This window comes from Chionomys nivalis, chromosome 2 (assembly GCF_950005125.1).
Source record: "Chionomys nivalis chromosome 2, mChiNiv1.1, whole genome shotgun sequence".
Taxonomy (NCBI): Eukaryota; Metazoa; Chordata; class Mammalia; order Rodentia; family Cricetidae; genus Chionomys; species Chionomys nivalis.
Window position 1 is genome coordinate 17,211,028 of NC_080087.1, and position 23,054 is coordinate 17,234,081.

The 23,054-nt window shown below is 41.8% G+C and overlaps 1 protein-coding gene across 2 annotated transcripts in view; it reads right to left on the bottom strand.

The window, feature by feature from the left end:
• Esr1 (estrogen receptor 1) overlaps positions 1 to 23,054 on the bottom strand; it is a 353,250-nt gene that overhangs the window by 67,300 nt on the left and 262,896 nt on the right. For both annotated transcript variants that reach the window (XM_057762857.1, XM_057762856.1), the window contains exon 6: positions 988 to 1,126. In XM_057762857.1, the coding sequence (XP_057618840.1) occupies positions 988 to 1,126 (139 nt within the window). The remainder of the gene's footprint in view (positions 1 to 987; positions 1,127 to 23,054) is intronic.

A 23,054-nucleotide genomic window follows, 5' to 3' on the forward strand; every position in this document is an offset into this window, starting at 1 on the left:
GGAGCAGGTGGAAATTTTAATTAAAAAAGAATAAAAATAAATAAATAAGAAAAAAAAAAAAAAAAAAACAATGATGCCCTCTACGGTCTAACAGGACATGTTATAGATGTAGTTCTAGGGATCAAGACGAGTGGCCTCTCTCCATGTTTGGGGAAAACATTCTATGGGCAGCAGAATCTCCTTCTAGGGAAGCATCATCAACTTTCCTAAAAATTAAATTAATCTATGAAAAAGTGAAATCGACAACTTGCACAGTTCTCTCTCACTTAAGGATTGTTTTAACTCCATTCCGAGAGTCTTCACAGGGGTAGAGACCCCACTGTTTCCCTGGTAAAATGGGGATGGGAAGGTTCCTGCCTCTTCGGGTGCTTTGATGATTACATAAGGTAACCGGGAAATAAATCACTTGGCACAGCAGCTGGTGCCAGGCAGGGACTCCAGTGGTGTTAGCTGCTTTAAATAACATCAGAATATATTACTTGAAGAAATGATCAAAAGAGAAAAGCATCTGGGTCCACAGACCAAGGCAACCCATTCTAACATGCCTAACAAGGTAGCTGAAAACTAAAATTAATTCCTAGAACTGCAAGTGGCCTTCAGAACTCTCAGGCCAAATTTCCTCATTTTAATGATGGAAAAATTAGAGAAAGAAATGGAAAGGCCATTGTGGTTTGGGAGTCAAGGCACCAAAATACTGTGTAATTTGTTTTTTCTTAATGTAACCAGAAGACAGAGGTAGAGTTGGAGACTTCCAATTTGTAGTTACGTGTTGTGGTGGAGATGCTAGAGCCATTCAGAATCAACCAGACAGTTAGCCTAGCTTTCCATGAACATGCCCACTGCGCATCCTTGAGAGCAATATATTCGTAAAGTAAACATAACTATACGACTCTTTGAAGTTCCTTGGAGTGTGGAATCGCACAGCTTCGAAAAGGAACTAAAGGTTGTAAGAGATCTGTTTCTCCAGACCACAGCCGGGACACTCACCTGTCCAGGAGCAAGTTCGGAGCAAACAGGAGCTTGCCTGGGTGTTCCATGGAGCGCCAGATGAGGCCAATCATCAGAATCTCCAGCCACGCACACTCGAGGAGGTGGACCTGATCATGGAGATTTAAGTCCCCAAAGCCTGTAACACAAGGAAAGCCCCGCTTAGTGCCCAGAGGAATTAGATTTGTCACTGGCAATATGAATGTGACTTGGGATTTGAACTAGCTGGCTGTTTCATGGTAAATAGAATAAAGGGAAACCTGCAATGTGTGCCCTTCTTTCTAGTGGCTGAAAAGGAGCTTAAGCTTTTTGAACTATAAAAGATGGGGTAGATGCCTGCATATCACGAGGAAGATGGAGATGAGACAAATCAAGCTTTACTTCATAGGCAAAGCAAGTATTTTGTAAAAATCTAGCTCTGTTAATGACTTCCCACTTGATTTTAAGGGTTTTTTCTAATGTTTGAAAGCCAGATTTGCAACAATACAAAAACTTATATAACCTGCCCAGCTGTCTATAAAATTTGTACTTAGTGAATAAATTCTACTTAGGCATATCGAATAACTTGACATAGCTATTATGATTCATTTCTATTTAGTTAAAACTTAAGTGCTATAAGCTTAAATGATTTAACTAAAGGGCAATTGGGACACAGATAGGAGCACAGTCATCGGTGGTTATTTCTTCATTGTATTACTGAACCATAATCCTTTGTTTCATAAAATGTAAAACAAGGAATAGCGAAATAACACACACAAATAAATCACTCAGGGAATGAATCAGACGATGAAAGGTAAAGCTGCAATTACTCCTTGGAGAACCCACTGATGTATGCACTTGTTTTCCAGTGGTTGATTGGGAGATTAAAGTGTTTCCTAACTGCTGATGACAGCAGATGCCTAAGCATCATGAAGAGGAGGAGGAAGGAGATGAGACAGATTCAGAAGAAACAGGTGGGAAGGGCACAATGGAGAGGAGAGGCGAGTGTTTATTCCCTCACTGTGGGTAGAGCCAACGCTAAAACCTTACTGAAGCAGGCTCTTTTCACCTTTACTCACAACAACTTCAACAGCTAGGAACTGAGGCTCCTAGCTCACTGACACTCCCAGAGTTTAGGTGCCGTTTTTTTCATTCTTCTCTCATACAATCCATTCTGACCACTGCTCCTTCTCCCTCCACTTCTCCCAGTCCCCCAGGGACCTCCCCACCTCCCTCAGATCCATGTTCCCTCTGTCTCCCTCCAGAAAAGAGCAGGCCTCCCAGGGATATCAACCGAACATGGTATAACAAAATGTAGTAACACCAGGCACGAGATCTCATGTCAAGGCTGGATGAGGTGACCAAGTAGAAGGAGAAGGGTCCCAAGAGAAGGTAAAGAGGCAAAGACACCCCACTCCCACTGTCAGGAGTGCCACAAAAACTTAAAAAAGACGTCTTCGGTGTTGATGCTTTTGTCCACCAGTGATACGACATTTTCTGAGCTTTGCTGCAGAAGTTTGGGTCAGGTGACCAAGTCCAACCACGGAGTGACAGGATTAAGTAAGCAGTATTCAGGGAGTTTGCCACTTCTTAACTCAGTGTCCTTCTCTTTACAAGGGGCCCTCCCTTCCCACTCTTTTTCCTTTCCCCTCCTCGTCTTCAAGGGCTCGTTCTCACTGACCCAGGAGGATGCCTGTGGAAAGCCTTTGTCGTTGATGTTGTCTTTGTTTTCCATTAATGTTGCTGTCTTCTGTTGGAATCTATTCTTATTAACTGTGCTGATGTGGTTTTGTCAGCTTGACACAATCTTATACACATCTTGGAAGAGGGGATTTTAATTGAGAAAACACCCCCCAACCAGATTATCCTGCAGGCAAGTCTGTGCACCATTTTCTTGATGATGATTGATGTGAGCAGACCCAGCTCACTGTGAGTGGTGCCATCCCTGGGCTGGTGGTCCTGGATGCTCTAAGAAATCAGGTTGAGCAAGCCATGAGGAACAACAGTAAGCTACAGTCAGTCCTTCATATCTCCTGCTTCACTTCCTACCTCCCAGTTCTGCTTGAGGTCCTGCCCTGACATCCTTCAGTGATGGACTGTCACCCAGTACTACAAAATCAAATAAAGTGTTTCTTCCAAAGATGCTTCTGGCCGTGGTGTTCACAGCAATGAAAACACTAAGGTATTAACTAAGAAGTGAACTATTGGTCTATGACACACCTGAAAGATAATTTTCTTGAGCATCTTGGGAGTTGGGCAAATCTCAACACTAAACCACTAGCTTGTGACTTCATATGCATGTCATGAAGTGCCACATTTCACACAATCCTGACCTACATGGTGACAATTCACATAAAGACTTCAGCCACACACAGACCTCAGGTCATGCTCCCTCACTACTATCATCTCATTCTCAAACATCAACATTAAGCAGCCATGTAACAACTTCCTCTCCTTTCTACTTCTGTTATTGGTGCAGAGTCAGTTCCTAGTAGCCTCCTACTCCCTTTCCGGTGTAATGTCTTCCTCTCCTTTCTATTCCTGATACTGGCAAGCGGAGCCCACTCTTAATAGTCTCATTCCCTTTACGGCTTCTTAATTAAGACTCCTCTGTGCCACATTGTTATAAGAATGGCCGTTCTTCTGTGGGTGTCGAGTGCTATTCCATCAGATAGATATACCCCATATATGCACACAGATATACTTACACTGGGCATTTGCATTGTTTCCACCTTTTGGCTATTACTATGAAATTTGTCACAAGAAGGTTTTGAACAAGTCTTTGGATGGGTGGGTGCTCTTGCTACCCTTGAACAAATATCTAAGAGCACCGTGGTCACAGGAGCTGGCAATGGTTTGTTAAAGGGTGTGACACTTTATACACATCAGTGGTCTCTTAAGCCCAAGCTGCTCTCTTTGCCACTGCTCACTTTGCCTTTTTAGATTGATAATTATTTTCCGCATTTATTTGTCTTTACATGCATACACACACATGCTGATGCATGCATGTGAGTACCACAGCACACATATGGAAGTCAAAGGACAGTTTGTCTGTTCTTTTCTTCTACCTGTGGGTTCTGGGGATCTGACTCAAGTTGACAAGCTTGGTAGTAAGCATGTATCCGAGAGCTACCCCACTAGCCTGGTCATTTTCATTTTAAAGAAGCCAGTGGACACACAGAGGCGTCACACTGACACTGTTTTTATCTGCATTTCCCTACTATAAAGTATCTTTCCAAATTTACCATCAGATCCTCTTGGTATAGTACATTCAGGTTAATTATGCCTGCAAGTCTAAGTCCTGCTAGATTGTGTATCGCTAGAGAGATAAACCATGTAATTTTTGTCACATAGTTTTAAATATCCCTAATTCATTACACCTTTCCGTATCACACTGAGCCATTCCACAGTCCTTAACAGCATAGTCTTTATCAGGGTAGGCGTCTTTCTGTTCGCAAGAGCAGATTCCATTCATGTGACTCAGGGCTGGAGGCTACCAAAATAAGGACATGGGATCTGATCTTAAGAAAAGTCTTAGTGACTGGGTTGCAGGATTGGGTTTGAGGTCTGCCTGGAGGAAAGGCAGTGGGGGTCTCTGACAGGTGAAGCTGTCTAGAGAGTACTTGTCAATGTGGACCAGCCTTGCTGGGGAGAAACAAGAGCATGTTATATTACCTGCTTCTCTTTCTTGTTCCCTTGTCCTACAAAACAAGTCCAGGTAGCATCGTGAGGTGACAGCCCTCAGAGAAATTTTAATTCCTGAGACCATCACTTGAATTATTTGGATTAAGTTTTATAAAACTAACAGGGGCTTGTGTGTAAATGAAATTTACCCTCAGAATTATTAACATTCAAGCAAGGTTTTCTTTCTCTTTCCTTCCTTCTTCCTTCTTTTCTTTTCTTTTTTCCTTTTATCTTTCTTTCATTTGATTGTTATTTTGTGGGATATTTACTTTTTGGTATGTGTACAAAAAATGGTCAATAAGTGTTACTGTCAGTCATGATTAAACGTAGAATGGATTATTCAAAATGTCACCCAGGTTGGGGCTGAAGTTGCCCCCACACATGTTCAGAACTGCAGTGAGTCACGCAGCCAAACAACTTTGGAAAACCAAATGCCTTTAAACAGGATCGTATTCTTCAGTTCTGACTTTAAAATGGTATTACTGCTTAGGCTTGGCAGTTACAGTGACTTTAGGGGGAGTCAAAGAAATTCCCCATAACCATATGTACCATTTAAGTAGGGTGATTAGGAATATGTCTGTCAGTAATACTTTGAGTCAGAGGCCAGCAGGATTGCTGGGTTTTTCTGTGAAATGTAAACATCTTTAATTCTATTTAATTATGGTTTCCAGCTGTGCACATAGCCTTCAGACAAGGATTATTATATCTGTTGCAAAATGCTCTCTGTAAGTTCCTCAGGCAGGGGTGGGAGGATCTTGCCAAAGAGACTGTCAATTCACCTCCTCAATGAAGGTGAGTATGGTCAAGGGAAGTTATTCCATGGAGCCTCTCCTTCCTTCCAACATACTGATCTCAATATTATTTTAGCTACACAGGACCTAAATACATTTCTAATGTGAGACAAATAGCCAGAAGTATTTTTAGCTCATAGCCAAAGATTATATATATATATATATATATATATATATATATATATATATGGCCAATGATTTATAGACATCACATTTCAATTCCTAGCCTCATTTGTGTCAAGTAGATTTGCAAAGAACCATTTAAAAGTAAACTGCTCTCTTCTGAAGGCTTCAGAGCATCATCAATAGGAGGATGAGTTTAACAGCACTGTGGGGTATGACTGAAGGCAGCCAAGACAGATGTTCACACAGGTAACACAGTGGGGGTTAATTAATCCTCTTTTCCTGAGAATCCACAGCATTAGTAACTGTGGGGCTGGGGCGACTGCTCAGTGGTTAAAGCACTTACCCTGAAAGCATGGATATCAGAGCTCTGACCTCCAGGGACCACATAAATGTAAGGTGGGTGTGACAGCCTGCCAATAATTTTGGCACATGTGAGCATGGGGCAGGGATCTCATGGGCAAATTAGTAGCTAGGCTAGCTGAATTGTGAATTGACAATCTCCAAGTTCATGTGAGAGACCCAATATACCCTATATACAATACAAACAGACACACATAGACACACACACACACACATAGCAGATACACATAGACACACACACATAGGGAGAAAGAGTGAGAGAGAGAGAGAAAAAGAGAGAGAGATCACTATCAAGATAGCATCCTATGTTAACCTCTGACACATACATATGAACATGTATTCATGCTCCCCTGCATAAAAATGTGCCCATTCACATGTGAACACACATACACATATGTACATATACCATATACACATATACACACATTCAAATAAAAGTAGTAAGCATTGTTCATTGAGATAAGGCTAAAAGAATAGTCATAATTTTTATTTTATAAAATAAAAACAAAGGTAAATACAAAACTGGCCTTTCCCGAGCCTAGGAAACATGGCTCGATATTCAGAGACCTAGTAATAAAGTCACCAAAGATGTGATATACTGGAAACAAACAGGGTGCCTCAAGACATCTATCCCTACTCCCAAACAAGCAAAGTTATAGCTAATCGTTTTGACAAAGGCCTTTTCCCTAGAAAGATGTCATCCATATATAAAATCAGATCATTCTTTCTAGACCAATTATTATTGTTTAGACCTAAAGTGTCTTTTAAAGACCACGAGCCAAAGCCTTAGTTGCCAGAAATAGACTTTGGGGAAGTATTTGAATCGTGAACTCTGACTGCATGAATAGATTGAATGTTGGTGGGTTTGTACACTAATGAACTATTGGGAATGGGTAGAAATGCAAGAGCAAGAACCCATGTGAAGGATATAGATCCTTGGAGTCTACCTTTGGTGCTAAATTCTATCCCCAGGCCCAGCCTTCCATTTCTCCCTCCTTTCTTTCTGGCCACCATAAGGTGAACACATTCCTTACTACAATCTCCCAATACCCTGATAACCTGTCTCAACTCACATCCTGTTGACAGAGGTTTCTGTCCCACCAGGTCCTACAGTCGTTCAGTTCCAAAGAAATACACAGAGGTCTACATTAATTATAAACTGGTTAGTCTATTAGCTCAGGCTTCTTATTAATTAATTCTTACATCTTAACCCATAATTCTTGTCTGTGTTAGCCGTGTGGCTTGGTGCTTTTCATCAGCAAGGCATTTTCATCTGTGTCCTCTATGTCTGGGTGGCAACTGCAGACTGAATATTTCCTCTTCCCAGAATTTCCCTGTTCTCATTGCCCTGCATATACTTCCTGCCTGGTTTCTCCACCTATACTTCCTGCCTGGCTACTGGCCAATTAGCATTTTATTAAAATACAATTGACAGGGTACAGACCATTGCCCCCAGAAAGATCCAAAGCAACAGAGCCAGCTAAGCATGGAAACCATGAAACCATGAGCGAAAATAAGACTTTCTTCATAAGAAGTATATTTTTTTAGGTGTTTCGTCATACTGGCAGAAACCTGACTAACAAACACCAAGTAAAGACACCTGCTCCTGTCCTCCACCAAACAGTAGCTGTTTCCCCTCCAAGGCACCCTCCCCTTTTGACTGTGAAAGAAATGTGCAGAGAGATGGAGGGATGCTTCAGTCAGTAAGCGTTTGCCTTGCGAGCATAAGGAACAGCGTTCAATCTCTAAAACCTTCATAAATATGCCAGGTGTGATGGCATGCACCTGTACCCCCAGTGCCGAGGAGACAAATACAGGGGAACCCCTGAGACTCACTGGCCAGCTAGTCTAGCTTAACTTGTGAGTTCCAAGCCAATGATACACTGTCTCAAAGAAACTTGCAGATGGTGCTGCTGAGGATGCCATCCGAGGTTGTCCACCAGACTCCACAGGTCCATATACACACATACAAGCACAGGAAAGAGCACACACACTCATGCATTAAAATAGTCACAGCATGTAGAACCCCTTTCCTTGAGTTTCACAAGATCTGGAGCCTTCCACTCCACTGTGCACTGCCATACATTGCTTAATTTGCCTTGGCACAAAAAGAAATCCTTCAGGCCTTGTCCTCCCTTACTGGCTATGGCCAGGTTCTTAGAAAAGATATCAAAATGTACAAATAACCTTAAGTTACATAATCTACATGTAAGGTTCTACATTGTCTTTGAATAAATGATAAATTGGAGCAGCTCTTCAGGAGAGACATGAGGGAAACTAAGGGATCATATTTCTTAATTTCATGTCCTACAGACTATGGGGACAAAGAAAACAAACCCACTAGGAGATAGGCAGTGTTCACTTTTCTCTTTTCCAGGCCATGAGTGAAGAGAGGTTTATGTTGGCTTATGCTTTCTGAAGTTATAATCTATCATGATGTAGACAGAACAGTAGAGTGTGGCAGCAGGAATGTGTAGCTGGGTCTCTTCTCACACCATGATAGATCAGGAAGCAGAGGGCTCCCACTGGAATTGGGGCAAATCTGTAACCCCCATAGCCTGCTCTGAGTGGCCTACATCAGCCAGTGTGACCCAGTCTCAACGTTATCTAAAAGCTATCAGTTGAGGGGATGGAGAGATGACTCCATGATTAAAAGCACTTGCTGCTCATGCGGGGGACCATAACTAGATACTCAACACCCACAGTAAGCATCTCCTAACTGCATGCATGCAATCCCAACTCCAGCACCCTCTTCTGACCTCCTCAGGCATCCACATGCATGTGCCACATGTGTGCACATACACACAGAAGCAGGTGCAGACACCGCAAGCATACACATAAAAAACAAATCTTTAAAAACATTTACCACTTGGATATAAACTGACCCCCACAGGATTATGTATTGTAACACCTGGTCCCCAGATGATGGCACTGTTCTGTGACGTTTTGTGATGGAGGCTTTGGGACATGGAACCTCCCTAGCAGAAGTAGGCTTCTGGAGAAGACTTTGAGTGTGATGCTCACTTCTGCTTCCATCTCTAGTTCTTTGTTTCCCGACCAACCAAGATATAACATGTGTGCAGTGAGGTGCCACTGTCAAATGTTAAGCTGGTCTTTTCTCTCCAGCCACCAAGCCTTTCCTGCCGCAATGGACTAATGGTCCCTCAGCTGAGAACTTAAATAAATCTCTACTTCTGTGAGTAGTTTGTGTCAGGCATCCTGTTGCAGTGCAGAGAAAAGCTCACTAGCACATACGAGGTGCAATCTGCAGAGATACAACACAAACCGGGTATAAACGAAAGGGTAGCGTTTTCTCAGAGAGGAGCTGTCTACCAAGCCAGAAGCCAGGTGGTTGAATCTCTCGGCAAATCTACTAGCTTCCTGACCTTCAAGTGAATTAATCATGTCCTCAGCGATGTGACCATGATGTCCTCTCAAATGTCAACTAAGAAACTACCTGCTGCACTTCCTGTCTCCCAATACTTCTGGATGGAAGAAGAAATGAATAATTCATGTCGTTTCCCTCTGATGAGAAGAACTCGATGAAAAGGGTAAGAAGGTACAGGGATAGCAACCCGTGGGGTGGGACTGGACTTTTCGAGAGAGTGATATCAAACAGAGCCCAGCAGAAGAACCTGAGATCATGTGACAAGTAGTCTTCACAGTCTGCATTTCATATCTTGAATCCAGAAAACTGTGAGTTAATGCCATACCACAGTCCACGGTGTAATTGAATATACCCTCCTTCACTTCAAAAATAGTCTGGAATGTTCTCTTATATATAATACCATGGGAGCCCAATTGGAGTGGTACATTTCATTCCATAGCACTTTAAAATGTCTAAGAAATAGTGTAAGTATTGAAAAATCTTTAAGAAATGAGTTTAGGAACTGCAGAGATTAGGCAATGGTCAACAGTGTGTGCTGCTCTTGCAGAGGACCAGAGTTCAGTTCCCAGCATCCACACTGAGCAGCGCCCTATAACTCCAGATTCAGGAGACCAATGTCCTTTGTGGAAATCTGTAGACATCCCATTCACATGCGCATATCCACATCCAGACAGACACATGTACACATAACCAAAAGTATGAAATAAATCTTGAAAAATGAATTAACAAGAAGAAATTAATTTTATCATTTAAGTAAAGGTCATACAAAACTCTTATCAAATACCTACCACCATTTAGAAGAATAAGTAAAACATGCAACCTTCAAATAAACAATAAAATAAATAACCACTTATGTAAAATTTTGTGGACCACAATGCCACTGCTGTGTGCTCTGCCTTGCCCCTACAATGCTGTCATTCCTCGCCCTTGGGCATAATGACTATGTAAGTCTCTCCCCAACATATGACTTCCAGACTATCTAGACACAACACTCCCAGGTACCACCCACCCACCCCCAGCAGAAAGAAATGGACAGAAATTTTGAAAAGACTAGGAACTGAAAAGTCAAGGAGACCTGGCTCCCTATTCTGTTTTTTTTTGTTTTGTTTTTGTTTTTGTTTTTGTTTTTTTTTTGAGATCTCCGAAAGCATCCCCTATCTGTAAAATGTAGACACACTCAAGGTTAAGATGTTGAAAGCCTTTTCCTTCTGTAGAATGCAGAGGACTGACCTATCAGTTAGGTTGCTACAAAGTAGGGGATTAACAGATGTCCCAGGATACCAGAGCAACTTCTTCCTCCACTACCCCATCCGTCAGCCTGCAAACACTAAGAGAAATGCTTCAAAATATATTAGATATAGAATCTCTAACTTCAGTTGAGCATTTATATTGTCTCTACTTCATGTTTCCCTTTATTTTTATTTATGCGTACATGTAAAAATAACCCAATAAAAAGGATAAAAGACTTCCTGGACATCAAACAGCCCTTACAAAACATTTCTCAGGATTTTAAAGCAAAGGAAACAAAGGCACATGGATTAAATTTTGCCTAAAATACATATGTGGGAGAAAATGAGAAAAGGGAGCATATTCTGGGTTTAACTGAGCCTAGAGCATTCCATTGTCGATGTCCCCAGAAGGCAGTTGTCTTCAGCAATCCCGCTGCCAGCAGGGGATGGTTTCTATGAAGCCTCACACTCTTCGGCACTGTTTGGTACCCTTCACTTGCCTTGGGATGGACAGAAAGACTTGCCCCAGGGACTGGTCACCTCGAGAGATCAAGTGATGCTCTGCAGGCAAATGCCAAGCCAACCCAATGCCAGAGAAGGAAGTGAGCATCCCAAAGTTGGTATTCTACAACCGTATCACAGGACTGGGGATGTGGCTTCACGGTAGAGGGTTTGCCTAGCCTACATAAGGCCCTGGCTTTGATACCTACCAACAGAAACTATACCACATTTAGCATAAAGAACACTCAATTAATTTGAGTAAAAGCAGGAATTCAGGTCAGTTTTCTCTAAACTTCAGGTGGGTTCCTAAAGCGCAAACTCAGGTTTGTGTGGGAAGCACCTGTACCTGATGAGCCACCTCACCGAACCCACAAAGTTGTCCTCTGATTGCCATCATGCACTGCAGCATGTGGGCACCTGTATATATCCATTATGCACACACACAATCAGCAGCAGCAGCAGCAACAACAACAGTGTGTGTCATCATGCCCGGGGCTTACGGAATGCTGCATCTCTTAACTCAGTCTCCATGCTTGTTCAGCAAGCCTTTGCCCAATGAGCCTTTTGCTTAGCTCCCTAAACTTCCAAATCTTGGCTCTGTAGTCAAAAAAAATGATATCATGTATTCTTTTATGTCATATACTGAAGGCTTTTGTGACATCATTACCAGTTCCTTCAGAATGAGGCAGAAGACTGTATCATTTACTCTGAGTCATTTGCACCCACACATATTCAGAGAGTATGGGTTTATGGTACATCTACAATAAACATATATGGCGCTGTTTGTGGTAATTCCACTTATTCCTAATTTGATCTAAAATAGAAAGAGAAAATTCTAGACACCCTCTCTGGACCTTGCTTGTAAATGCTATATAAGATACAAATTAAATGCCAAAGGTAGATACTCTGATGACAAGTACTTAGACGTACTATCATAGGCTATTAAAACTAAATAAAAATGGGCTCAAATTGGTTGAGGTACTGCTGATCTTGGGACACCAATCCGAAATTCGATTCCAGCATCACACTCCTTGTAATGTTCTTTGAGAAATTATTAGACGTAACCTCTGAGGCGCATTTGAACCACACTTCAAAAGTTCTCCAACAGCCTCTTCAGCTTTTGAAATCATCCCATGTTTGCTTTTTAATCATCTGTATTCTCTCTCTTCTTCCCTCTCACTTTCTTTCCTTCCCTCCCTCTCTCCCTCCCTCCCTCCCTCTCTCCTTCTTCTCTCTCTCTCTCTCTCTCTCTCTCTCTCTCTCTCTCTCTCTCCTCTCTCTCTCATGTGTAACATACTGGGATTATATCTTATTCACTCTGCCAATATCTGATCATGTTTACACATCAAGAAATAGGTCATAAACATGGCATATAGAAATAAATCGCCTCTAGTTTAGAATAGCAATTGTAAAATTTCTGTTTGGAATGGAAAAATGGAGATATAATGCAAATAAGCTCCAAGATTTTAATGTTTCCAATTACAAACTGTAGCATATGTAAACTAATTGTAATGCAAAGAGGTAAATTACTTTTATTTTAAATAGAAGAGGGATTTCATGGATCATTTCCCTTCGCTGTTACTTACCAGTTCAGTTTAATGACATAAATTTCAGGGTACATCTTTTGTTCTTCAAAGGCCGACTAGATTTTAAATCTGCTGCCAGCAAAACTAAACTTGAGGAATGCTAGTAATGATCCTCTAAAATTTGCAAACCCAGATCCTATCATGGTGTGATATATAATGTCATTGCATGTTTGACAAAACAGTAGAGAGAGATCCTGGGCCACATCCTTCACATGCATTTTCCTTTATGTGGCTAATTCTCTCCAAATTCCATTAGAGGAAAATTTTCCTTTCCTAATGGTGCTCTCTCTCATTTGCTAAAAAAAAGTCCCTCAGAGGTCACTGTAGACTGCATGCTGCCCTACCACCGTGAATGTCATCAACAGCATCCAAGAGCAGTTACAAGTTCACCCGCCTCCTATAAAAATGGTGGACTCATTCCTACTTTTTACACATCTCGCCGTGACTATATTATTACCTTGAAAATTGTTTAACATCACATTTTAACAAGTACATACAGGAATAAGTCATTCGAAAATGCTTTCACACCCACATACACACATGCATGAGAGAGAGAGAGAGAGAGAGAGAGAGAGAGAGAGAATATTACCATTTTGAAATCCCTATAACCATAAGTTATATGATAAAGAACAAGGGAAGAAACACTTTAACCAGAGAAAAGAATGACCATTATATTTGTGCCTCCCTCCCCAAAGAAAGATGTGTCAAGACTTTTATATCTGAGGATCAGACTTGGGGATCAAAAATAATGTCCCTCTGAGAAAACAAAACAGATGGCAAGACTAACCTGTCACCAACCCCATCTGTATTACAAGCAGAGCCTTGGTTTATGAAGAGATGGGTTGTCATGACAATAAGCATTTGAGGAGAGTTCTGGAGAAGCTGATGAATTTATGAGCGTCTCCTAGCTTCCCAATTTTCCAAACACACCGAAAACCAACACCCCCATCCCCAAATAAACAATTCTATTAGTGCTTGAATTGGTTGCAATTATTCTATGGAGACACTAGAAGATTCTGTATATCTCATGTCACAGTCCTCCTGGGAGGGACAAAGAAGCTTTCTGCTCTGATGTACCACAGCTCGAAGATAAACTAGTTTTTTATTTTTATTCAGCAAGAGCAATTGTATTAACTACAACTTAATTCTCCCCCCTCTTGAGCTCAGAAAGAAATCAATTTCAGCTTAAATGAGAAATGGGGTGTGGGGGAGTAAAAGAAATTATTTTCCAGTTTCTGAAAGTAGATTGCAAGGTAAAGGACAAAAATATTAATAAACTATAAAGTAAAGTACCTAAGACTGCCCTTTTAAGTGCTTGTCAAATGGACAGGAAGGCCAGCCACTGCGGAGGGAGCCGGAGTTATGGCACAAAGAGAGCAGACTGGTTACGTTTGCAAAGACAACAAAGCACTTGTGCCTGGGAACATACATTTCCCATCCGCCCTGAGCAGACCTCCGGAGCATTTCAGAGACATCGCCAACAGCCCGAGTTCTCCAGACAGTGCGAGCTGGGCAAACAATCCAAATGTCAACCACACAAAGACCGCAAGAGGGAAAGAGGCATTCTCCATTTTAGAGAGAGCCTCTCAAATCATGAGCAATGCTGACTGGCCCCTGCTCCTGCTTAGCTCAAGTCCCTCACCAGAACTAAAACTGATCCAAACTCATGACTTCAGTGAGCACCCCCCCCTTAAATGCACACACCAGAATTAAAAGCTAGAATACCTGCCATTGATCATGAGCTGAGGACAATTAGATCTAGAATTCATTAGAAATTTTTTTAACAGAGGCGGATTCTCCCCTAATTTTACAGAAACTTGGGTCATAATGGGAAATTTTCTAAGGCAAAGCGCAGCTGTCTCTGAAAAGCTAAGTATGAAATTGCATGATAAGCCATAGTCTGCGCATCAAGAAGAAGTTTGCAGATAAGTATGGGGTCCTACAAACCTACGGTGGTCTGGGGGTTTGTTGAGAAAAGATGGTTCCACCCCTGTTAGTTATCTCAGCTTCCCACTTTCCAATCATCCTACATAAATTTCCACTCCAAAAATGAACAAAAAAAGAATGATTCCCATCTGTTCCCCCAACACCCAAGTCATTGATTACTAAACATAATCTCACCATTCAGAAAGAGGCCATAAGGAGATTTCTTTCTTTTATCTCCTGTTGCATTTTTTCATAAACTGGACCATTAAACAATGACTCTGAAAATACAGTGGGGACTAGGCCAGACCCAAAGAGTCTATGAGTGCTGATTATCTGGGAAGCAAGAACATTTGCATTTCTTTCTATCTTGACACCGCCCCCACCTTGGAACAGATGAGACCCCACCATAGTGCTGACCTCCTGAAGATTAACCCAGGACCACAGACATACTCGCTCATAGAGACTGAAAGGTCCTAAGACCATTTCGTTGTTCAGTTTCCTAGAGTTGCCTTGGCAACATGCTATCAACTGGTTGGCGCCAGCCTGGTTTAAAGTGCATCCAGGTCTTGAGGCAACACGGCCCCTTCTCCTGAGGGATTCAGGACATATATGTGGGATGGCTTGAATTGGGATCAGCAAAGAGGATTTGAAAACAAAAAAAAGGGAAGACAAAATACCTACAAAGTTGCAATGATAAACACCGAGTAAAAAGGCAAGATTCCTAAAAACGTGACAAGGAAGGGGGCCAGGGTCATGTTCTTGCATAAAGGGACATGAAGAGGCTATTGTTGAGGGGCACTTTTATTCTGCATCACGACAAGACCAGAAACTGACCTAGAAGAGCACTAGTTTACTCCAGGATAACATTAATTAGGTACCAGCTTTCTCAGACAACGCTGAAGAAAGGCAGCGTCGTTGTTTTCCAGGAAATCCTAATTTTGTTTCAAATTTATATAATGAACAAAAATGTCTGTTGGCTACCTTCTCAAAATTCGACACATCTCAGAAGGAACTTTGGCATTTCCAACGTCAAGTAAGATATCATAAAGATGCCAAGTCAGTGGCAGAGACAATAGGCAATATTGGGTCCCTTGCTTTGTCACTGGTTAGTCATGTGATCTTTGGGGAAGTAGTCAGTCTCTGGAACTGCTATATACTCTCTGGTTATTAAGTTTTGTATTTTTTTAGTTGGCAGACAAGATTTATGGCTTAAATATAATAGTTTAACACATGTACCATGGTGCCTTCCTCAGAGTAATCTGCACTACCGTGCCCTGACCTTCCTTTCCCGCAATGGCGGCGCTTCTGCTCTCATAATTGATGGTTCTTTTTGAAATACTCTCATAATTGATGGTTCTTTTTGAAATAAAATGATAAATTTCTTTGGAACTCAGCATCTTCCTCCGAAAAATAAGAATCACAATGGTGTCTGCAAGGGAACTGTCCTACTGCCTGGGAGAAATGGGTGGCAGAGAAGCGTATGGGACTATCATCGCTGTTCCTTCTTAACAGTAACGTGCATTAAGCGTTACAAAGGTGTACGCTTCTTCTGACCACATGAGCATCTGCCAAACACCTAAAAGTTTCCATTGGAATACCTTATGAGAGAGTTCCTAAATCTTTCCCTCTCCTCCTCCTTCTCCCCTACCTCTTTCCCTCTGTGTGTGTCTCTCTGTCTCTCTCTCTCCATCTCTTCCCTTCTGTGTGTCTCTTCTGCCTTTATCTCTCTCTGTCCTATGAGTATGTCTCTGTCTCTCTAAGTCTCACCATCTCTCCAAATTGCTCCATCTCTCCTTCTTTCTTGTTCTCTCCCTCTCTATGCCTTCCTATGTGTGCCTCTGTCTCTCTCTCTCTCCTTTCCCCTCTGTATATGTCCCTGTCTGTTTGTGTGTGTCTACATGTACCTGTATGTGTACATGAGTGTGGGGGAGAGAAGTCAATATCATTTGTCTTTCTCAATCATTTTCCACCTTATTTTTTAGAAACAGGGTCTCTCAATGAGTCAGAAATTCGCCAATTCAGCTAGACTGGCTAGGGAGCAAGACTTGGGATCATCCTGCCTCCGTCTTTTCAGTACTGGGCTTATGGCTATATGATACCATAACTAGTCTCTTTTCCAACATGGGTACAGGGAACAAAGTCAGGTCTTCGTGTTTGTATAGCAATCACTTTACCTGCTGAGCCATCTCCCCAGTCCTAAGTATTTTGAACCAATAAATAGTACTATATTGGAACCAAATCCTTCTTAAGAATTCATGGGTTTCAAATTAAGGACCCCTGGTAGGGTAAAGACAGAAGTGATTGGCACCCAGGCAGTTAAGTCAGGTTGCAATGAACGTTTCTTATGTCCGTCCAGCAGAATAAGATATTTGTCATCACGTATCCTATTTTGGGTGTAAAGCACCACAGACAAAATGAAAATCTCATCCAAACCACATCACAAATGGGGGACACCTGTCTCTATCCTCTGCTGTTTCTGAAATGTCCCCCATAAGATCACTGCAGGTCACAAAGCAGATTACAAACACTGGAAAATACAGAAGGCCAGGAGACCAGAAAGAGAAGCAACCAGATGCACTAACATGTCTACTATTCAATAGCCTCAAGAAGTGACCTTTGCTGCTCATCCAGTGACTCCTTTAGTAAGGGATTCAGAGAAATTGAAATTATTAATGTCTTTACCCAAAAAAAATGTTTAAAAATTCAAATAAGATTTGAATATGAAAGGTAAATGCCAAGTTTTGTTTTGCTTTGTTTTTTGAGTCAGGGTCTCTCGCTGTGTAGGCCACATGGCCTGGAACTCAGAGTGATTCACCTGCTCTGCCTTTGAGTACTGGGATTAGAGGCGTGTCCAACTTGTGGCAATTATTAAATTGAAGAATTTTCTCACTTAAAAAATTAGAAGAGACTTGGAGAATCTCAGAAACATATTTTCTTCACATTTAGGAGACAATAAAACCTACTAATAAGAAGTTACACAAGAAATTTCAGTTATATCTTTGGCTTATGAAATGCAATTTTTAAGATTTCATCATTATCTTAATAAAAATTGTTAGCACTAAAATGTAAGTCATTAGTATGGTAGGCCAAACCTTGAAAGTGCTTGCTTCTGTCCTTGCAAATCTCCCATGAAACTTTGTCTAATAATTGAAGTTTTCTCTACTGCCTGAACCAAGAGGGAATGAAGAAACCAAGAGAAAAGGATCTCCAGTGAGCCTTGACCCTGAGTGACTGTCAAGAGGGAGACAGAAACAGATGATGTCACTATGTGACTGTCTATTCAGACATCTCTCCCAGAATATCTATGGGTTCTAGTAGCAAACAGTGTGGTCATACAGACGAAGTTCTTATTCCAGAAGCAGCATGGAATGATAAATCCAATCCCTCTATCTTGCTCACTGACCTATTGCTGTGAGAAGCCATGACCAAGGCAGCTTACAGAGGAAAGCATGTAACTGAGGCGTGGATACAGTTTCAGAGGATTAGTCCATGAGCATCATGGTTAAAAACGCGGAGACAGGCATGGAGACACGGCCCTGAAGAAGCAGCTGAGAACATACATCCTTATCTACAGTCAGGAGGCAGGAAGAGACGAAGTAGGCCTAAACCACACAGCTCACCCCCAGGAACTGGCAGTTTGAATGAGAGTATCCCCCAGAGTCTTAGGTCCCAATCTGTGGCACTGTTTGAGGAGCCGTGCTGATGGCATTACATCACTGGGGGTGGGCTTTGAGATCAAAGGCCTCACACCACTCCGGTTTGCTATTAATGCTCCGATTAATATTTCATGATGCTTGGGGCTGAGGGTTTGAGCTTTCAGCTTCCTGCTCTGGCTGTCAGGCCTCTCCGCTATGATGGACTCTCATCCTCCCATGTACCGGCTGGTTTTGTGTGTCAGTTTGACACAAAACTGTCATGAGAGGAAGGAGCCTCGGCTGAGGAAATGCCTCCTTGAGATCCAGCTGTAAGGCATTTTCTCAATTAGTGATCAATGGGGGAGGGATCAGCCCATGATTGGCGGTGCTATCCCTGGGCTGCTGGTTCTGGGTTCTATAAGAAGGTAGGTTGAGCAAGCCATGGGAAGCAAGCCAGTAAGCAGCTCACCTCCATGGCCTCTGTATCAGCTCCTGCCTCCAGGTTCCTTCCGGGTTTTGCATTCCTGTCATGGCTTCTTTTGGTGATGAACAGCAATGCTGAAATGTAATAAACCCTTTCCTCTCCAACTTGCTCTTAGATCAGGGTGTTTTATCACAGCAGTAGAAACCCTAACTAAGACATTCTGGAGCCCTACGTCCCCTTGTTCATGGTGTTTTATTGGAGCAACAGAAAAGCAACTAATGTATATGCTGTAGTCCGTTATTATGTATAATTTTTTTCTCCGTAATAGTTTAAACTATATTTAAATTAGTGCTGTGACTGTAGGTAAAGTTTTTGCCTAACATGCCCCAAACCCTTTGTTTCATTCCCAGCACCACATGTGCTGATAGAACGGTGCGTGCCCGTGATCTCGGCATTCTTGGTAGAGGTAGCACAATCAGAAGTTTAAGGTCTTTCTGACACACATAACAAGTGTGAGACCAGTCTGGGTTGCTACAGACCCTATCTAAAAAACGTCAGCAAAATTAATTTAAATGTAAAATTTCTCCAACTTAAAACAAGCATGGCAAAGGGGCAAAATGTCAACAAAAAAACAAGGTCATTAGGATTTCTCTCATCATTTCTGAGAGACGGGGGGGGGGGGGGGGCACCCCGAGGGTTAATTTTCTTCCCTTGCGTGTCCCTCCTTGCTGAGTCCTCAGGCTGGTGGGATCCTACAAGTGCTCCCTTTCACCGCCTTGCCTTTCACGTTCGTGTTTTTCTCTGCTGCAGCTTCCAGTGGGTGCGAGCAAAGTGGCCGTGATTTAAATTTTGAACTCGGGAAATTTCAGATACCTTTTGCCCTGCTAAAAGCAGCTGCTGTCAGGAGAGAGGCGGAAAGTGGAACAAGAGTTTGTTGAAGAATCCCCTTGGTTCTCCAGTCTATTAGCTTCCGGCAATTGTAGCTCCTCGGCGTTTATTTCTCGGGGCGAGTTTTTCTCCTGCTGCATTAGAATTAGCAGACATAATGGCTCTCACTTGTCCACCTGAAGCTCCTACAGCTGTAACAGTCTTCCAGACATTGTCTCTGCCGCACTTTACAATACCAAGGAAATGGTTTTGATTATTTGAATCTTTTGTCAATCTAAAACTCATCTCAATTTCCCTGAAGTTGTCACATAGGTATTCTTTAACTTGAGTACAAAGGTTGTGCTGGGCCATTTACTCACGTCTCACGTTTTTATTTCTGGACGGTTCTACCACAGAATCTTCATTTATTTAGCAGTTGATTAGCAAACCAGATGTTAATCGGACAGACTCAAAGCAATTGCACTGTGGGGAAACTCAGAAGCCAGAAGCACACCACTTCCACAAAGATTTGCACAAAGATCCTGGAAATCAGTAAGGTAGGATAGGCCAATTAAAAACATAGTAATTAATTGCTATTCTCAGTGAGTTTATTTTGTACTGCTTTTGGTTTGGTTTGGCGGACCTGGGAGGGCTAGTTAAACAGGGAGAGAAAAGGTTCTTAGTGCCCCCTCTTGTTGCCTGTGACAAGGGAGAAACATCTCCAGATGATCTGGAAACCCTTTGCCCACTGCAGTGTCTTTGTCCCTCGTTAGTGATGAGAGGACCTTTGTTCATTTGAAATGACCCAGAACAACACAATTCTTTTCACTCCAGCTGTGGCACTTCCGAGTTTACTTAATCAAACCAAGACGGCAAAAGTCTTTCTCCACCCCCATCAATATGCGTCGAAATCCCATGATATTCCAAGCACTGTGGCTTTAGTGTACTTCCTATGCTGAGATGGATTTTAAAGTTTTATATATTTTGCACATGCTTATTGCTCTTGATGACTCAAATGTGAGTGATGCACAGAGGCACATGACAGGGTCTCATCGTTTATCAAATGGCATGATGAGACTTAGTACCTCATCTGGCACTGAGCATAGCCAGAAGCTGTGCTTGTTTGAGAGAACAGGAGGGCTGGAGCCAAATGGGAAAGGATCCGACCACAGGTACAGAAAGGTACGAATGAAGACAGCAGGGAGAGAATGGTGCATTTTGGATAAAGAGAGGCAGACACCACAGAATCATCCTGGGGACCGAGTAGCAGAGGTATACACTTGGAAAGGGATATACTTAACCTAGGGAGTTTCCAGGCCAGCTGCCGAGGACCTTCAGGCCTTGTTGGGAACTTTGAATGTGACTCTGTGGTAGCTACCATAGTAATCCCATCAGGCAACCATGAAGTCCCTATCCTTCATAGGCAAGTAAGGAGGATGTCCCTTGTACCATAGGGATGAAAAAACATGTGGTGTATTAAAGGCATTGATGGTCTTGATAGACAATGTCAAAGGAAACTTTGGTGAGATTGACAGATTCTGTGCAATGTAGAGACAGTTGTGATCATCAGTGAGAGAAACAGATTCTATGCAGTGAAGAGAGAGCTGAGTGCCTGAGATCATGGCATCAAGAACACGTACCCTGGACTATTTCATAGTGGAAATGTCTTTGAGAAATACATTCAACTTCCCCAGGCTTGTTTCTTCCCCTGGGTAAAGAACTTAATTTAAAAAGAGCACCTTCCCTGCCGAGGTGTCACAATAAGTAAAAGAAGCAATAAAATGTGACATAATCGGAGTATGACCATCACCGAGTGTCACCTTGGCAGTGGCGGCAACTGCACCACAATGCAAGGTGGTGGATGGCTTTGAAATAGAAGCATTTGTGTCTCCATGCTCCTCATCTTACTCTGAAATCTTTGCTACTTGGCCTAAAAGATAAAATATTAATAACAAAAATGATAATTCAAAATTGAAGATTTGACCAGAACAGTCGTAAATAGAAAGAGAGAAATGAAGCATATAATGTACTTAGACTATCTACAAAGAATTAAAATGCCATTGTCAAATATAGAATATGAATCTCACATCATCATCTTAACTCAAGATGACTTTCACATCCATGTGAAAGGTTTCCCTAATGTATATTATAGACTTCCTGACGATGGATGATGGGCTGAAGGGCTGGGTGAAAAGAAGAAGGAAGAGTGGAGATCAGCTAGGCAAGCTAGTATGACAGAAACCACTTGCTCTCCTAGCTCTGGAATTCTAATGGACCCAGGATTTAGTTTTAGATTGCCACTAATCTTCATAGGTCTGTTTTTTAACAGAGAATCCTTTGAGCTCAATGCAACTCGGGTGTCTGCTCCATCCAGTCCCCCACCCCGCTGTCTCCTCTAAAATCCATTCCACATTTCAGTGTGGAAAATGCTCAAGGCATGTAGGGGACACATAAAAGGCACAGAAATCTCCCTGCCTTAAAGAAGTTACATTATTCAGATATTATTTATAAAGATCGATTTTTAAATCAAGATAAGAAACCTGTCTTGGAAATTAGAGAGCTGGAACCTTCCAATGGCCATTTTTCAAATTAAAATACACTATGCCAAAAAAAAAAGAGCCAACTTATGTAATTTTTTCTTTGCTTATTCTTTCTCTGCTTCAACAATTATCCCTTTTCAGGGGGCAAAAATAATTTTAAGATGAAACAGGGTAACTGATGAGTGAGTTCAGGCTAGCAAGAAACTTTGTATCAAAAAACAAGGCAAGAGATTGGAGGAAAAAAGGGAGAAGATGATTGAATTCTGTTATAATCACAAAAATAAAAGAAAAAATAATTCAAGAGGCAGGAAAACAAATCCGTTTCTAAGGAATGACTGCCAAAGTAGTCCTTGGGCTTCCATTGATCTGTGTACTAATACATGAACATACCACAAATACACATACACACACACACATACACAGAGAGAGAGAGCGCAGAATGTGGGTTTGTTTTGTGTCTGTCTGCCTTGGTAGGGTATTCTGTGTTGACAGAATGCAATGTTTTACACTATATAGGTTCTTTGCTTACTTTGCCTTGGCTCCCTGGATTCACTTTGGGTGGCAGGTTCTGCATGCTACCTCTTGTTATGCATAGAGTAGCAAGTAGAAGAGGGCTTGTCACCAACTGGTCCTGAATTACAGTATGCCAGACATGTCAGGACATTGGCAGGCCTTTCTTCCTTGGCTCTGGGTTTATTTCAGGAAACATTTTGACATTTAACTTAACAGGTTTTCATCAAGTGTATTCATGCCTAGGATTATACAAGAAAGATCAAAGAATACACTTGAAAAATCTACAGTAAATTTAATAGAGTTATATTTTTCATTTAAAAATTTTTACTATTTTATTTCTGAAGTGAAAATATACCATTCGCTCACTTCCCTATACCTCTTTCTTCTTGCTGACTCTCAAATTCATGGCCCTGGGCCTCTTTCTCTGTCTCCCAATATCAAGTTACCAGTCTTGAAATTACACATATATAAGTAACATTGACTGAACAGGTAGTATCTAGACATTTAAGAATGTGTGC